The 1,707-nt window shown below is 64.1% G+C and overlaps 1 protein-coding gene across 1 annotated transcript; it reads right to left on the bottom strand.

Annotated features, from left to right (window-relative positions):
* Positions 1 to 37: 37 nt before the first annotated feature.
* LOC121918045 (neurofilament light polypeptide-like) lies at positions 38 to 1,231 on the bottom strand (the record flags this gene model as incomplete). Its single annotated transcript, XM_042444158.1, has 1 exon — positions 38 to 1,231. A coding segment is annotated over exon 1 (1,077 nt), but the record flags the coding sequence as incomplete, so codon positions are not given.
* Positions 1,232 to 1,707: the final 476 nt, after the last annotated feature.

Here is a 1,707-nt window from a genome sequence, read left to right as displayed (position 1 = left end):
GTTGGCGGGGGATGCTGGGCCCTGGAGTGTCGCTCACCTGGAGGGCGGCCAGGTCGGCGCTCTGCTTGTCCTCCAGCTCCTGGAGCTGCTTCTCGAGGGCCTCGTTGATGCCGCGCGTGGCCTCGATCTCCAGGCTCTTGGCTTTGAGGAGGCGCCGGCTCTCGGAGGCCTCGTCCTTGGCGGCGCGGACGGCGTCGGTGTGCTTGGCGGCGCTCTCGCTGAGCACCGAGACCCGGCTGCGGAACCACTCCTCGGCGTGGTGCATGTTGCGGGCGGCCAGCTTCTCGTACTGGGCGCGGATGTCTCGGAGGGCCGAGGAGAGGTCGGGCTTGTGGGCCACCTCCATCTCGACCGAGAGGTGGGCGTACTGGATCTGGGCCTGCAGCTCGGCCAGCTCCTCCTCGTGCAGCTTCTTCAGGAAGGCCAGCTCGTCCAGCAGGCTGTCGATCCGCTTCTCCAGCTCGGCCCGGGCCAGCGCCGCCTCGTCGGCGCCTTTGCGGACCTCCAGCAGCCGGGCCTCGGCCTCCTCGCGGCTGAGCATCTCCTCCTCGTAGCGGGCCTGCAGCGCCCGAAGGCTCTCCTCCAGGCTCTCCCGCTCGCCCTGCAGCGCCTGCTTCTCCTGGCTGGCTTCCTCGGTGGCCAAGCGCAGCTCCCGGATCTCTTGTTCGTAGAGAGCGCGGAACCTCGACGGCTCCGAATGCTTCTGCCGCAGCACCATCAGCTCCGCCTCCAGCACCTTGTTCTGCTGCTCCAGTTCATGGACGCGTTCAATGAAGCAAGCGAAGCGGTCGTTCAGGTCCTGGAGCTGGGCTTTCTCCTGGCTCCGGATGGTCTTGAGGTCGTTGCTTAAAGCGGCCACTTGGCTCAGGTCTAAGCTCTCCACCGACGGCGGCAGCAGCAGCGAGGAGGAGGAGGAGGAGGAAGCCGCGTAGCTCCGGCGCACCGACACCGAGGAGATCGGGGCCGAGAGGCTGGAGTAGGTGGAGCGGGCCACGCCGTAACCTCCGCCGCCGCCGCTGCTGCTCCGGAGCCCCGACAGCTGGACCCGGCTGGAGCCGTCGGCGAAGCGGCGCTTGTACGCCGGGAAGTAGGTCTCGTAGCCGAAAGTGCTCATCGTGGCGGGGAGAAGGGGACCCGAGCCCAACCAAGCCAAAGAGGAGGGGGAGGAAAGGGAGAAGGAGGAAGCGATCTTCCCGAAGAGAGAGAGAGAAGGAGAGGCTACTCTGCGGATGAGGCTCCGGGAAAGGCGCCTATTTATGCCGAAGGGGAGGCTCCCGGACCCAGCCCGGCCCATGCGCAAAGGAGCAGCCCAGGCTCTGCCTTCCCCCTCCTCCTCCTCCGAGAAAGAGACTCTTATTGAAGCAAAGAAGCCTATAGAATCATTCCAAGGGCCATCCTCCACTCCAGCCCCTCTTCTGCCATGCAGGAACTCCCAGTCTGACAGATGGCCACCCAGCCTCTGCTTCAAGACCTCCAAGGAAGGAGGCTCCTCTACAGTCTCTAAGGCAGCAGCATCTGCCACCGTTGAATAGCTCTGACACTCAAGACGTCCTTAGAATCGTAGAGTTGGAAGAGACCCCCAAAAGGGCCATCCAGTCCAACCCCCTTCTTCTGCCATGCAGGAACTCTCAGTCAAAGCATCCCCATTGACAAATGGCCATCCAGCCTCTGCTTCAAGACCTCCAAGGAAGGAGACTCCACAATACT

This window comes from Sceloporus undulatus, unplaced genomic scaffold, assembly GCF_019175285.1.
Source record: "Sceloporus undulatus isolate JIND9_A2432 ecotype Alabama unplaced genomic scaffold, SceUnd_v1.1 scaffold_3426, whole genome shotgun sequence".
In the NCBI taxonomy this organism is placed as follows: Eukaryota; Metazoa; Chordata; class Lepidosauria; order Squamata; family Phrynosomatidae; genus Sceloporus; species Sceloporus undulatus.
Note: the sequence above shows the minus strand (reverse complement) of the source record. Positions and strands in the feature narration are given on the sequence as shown.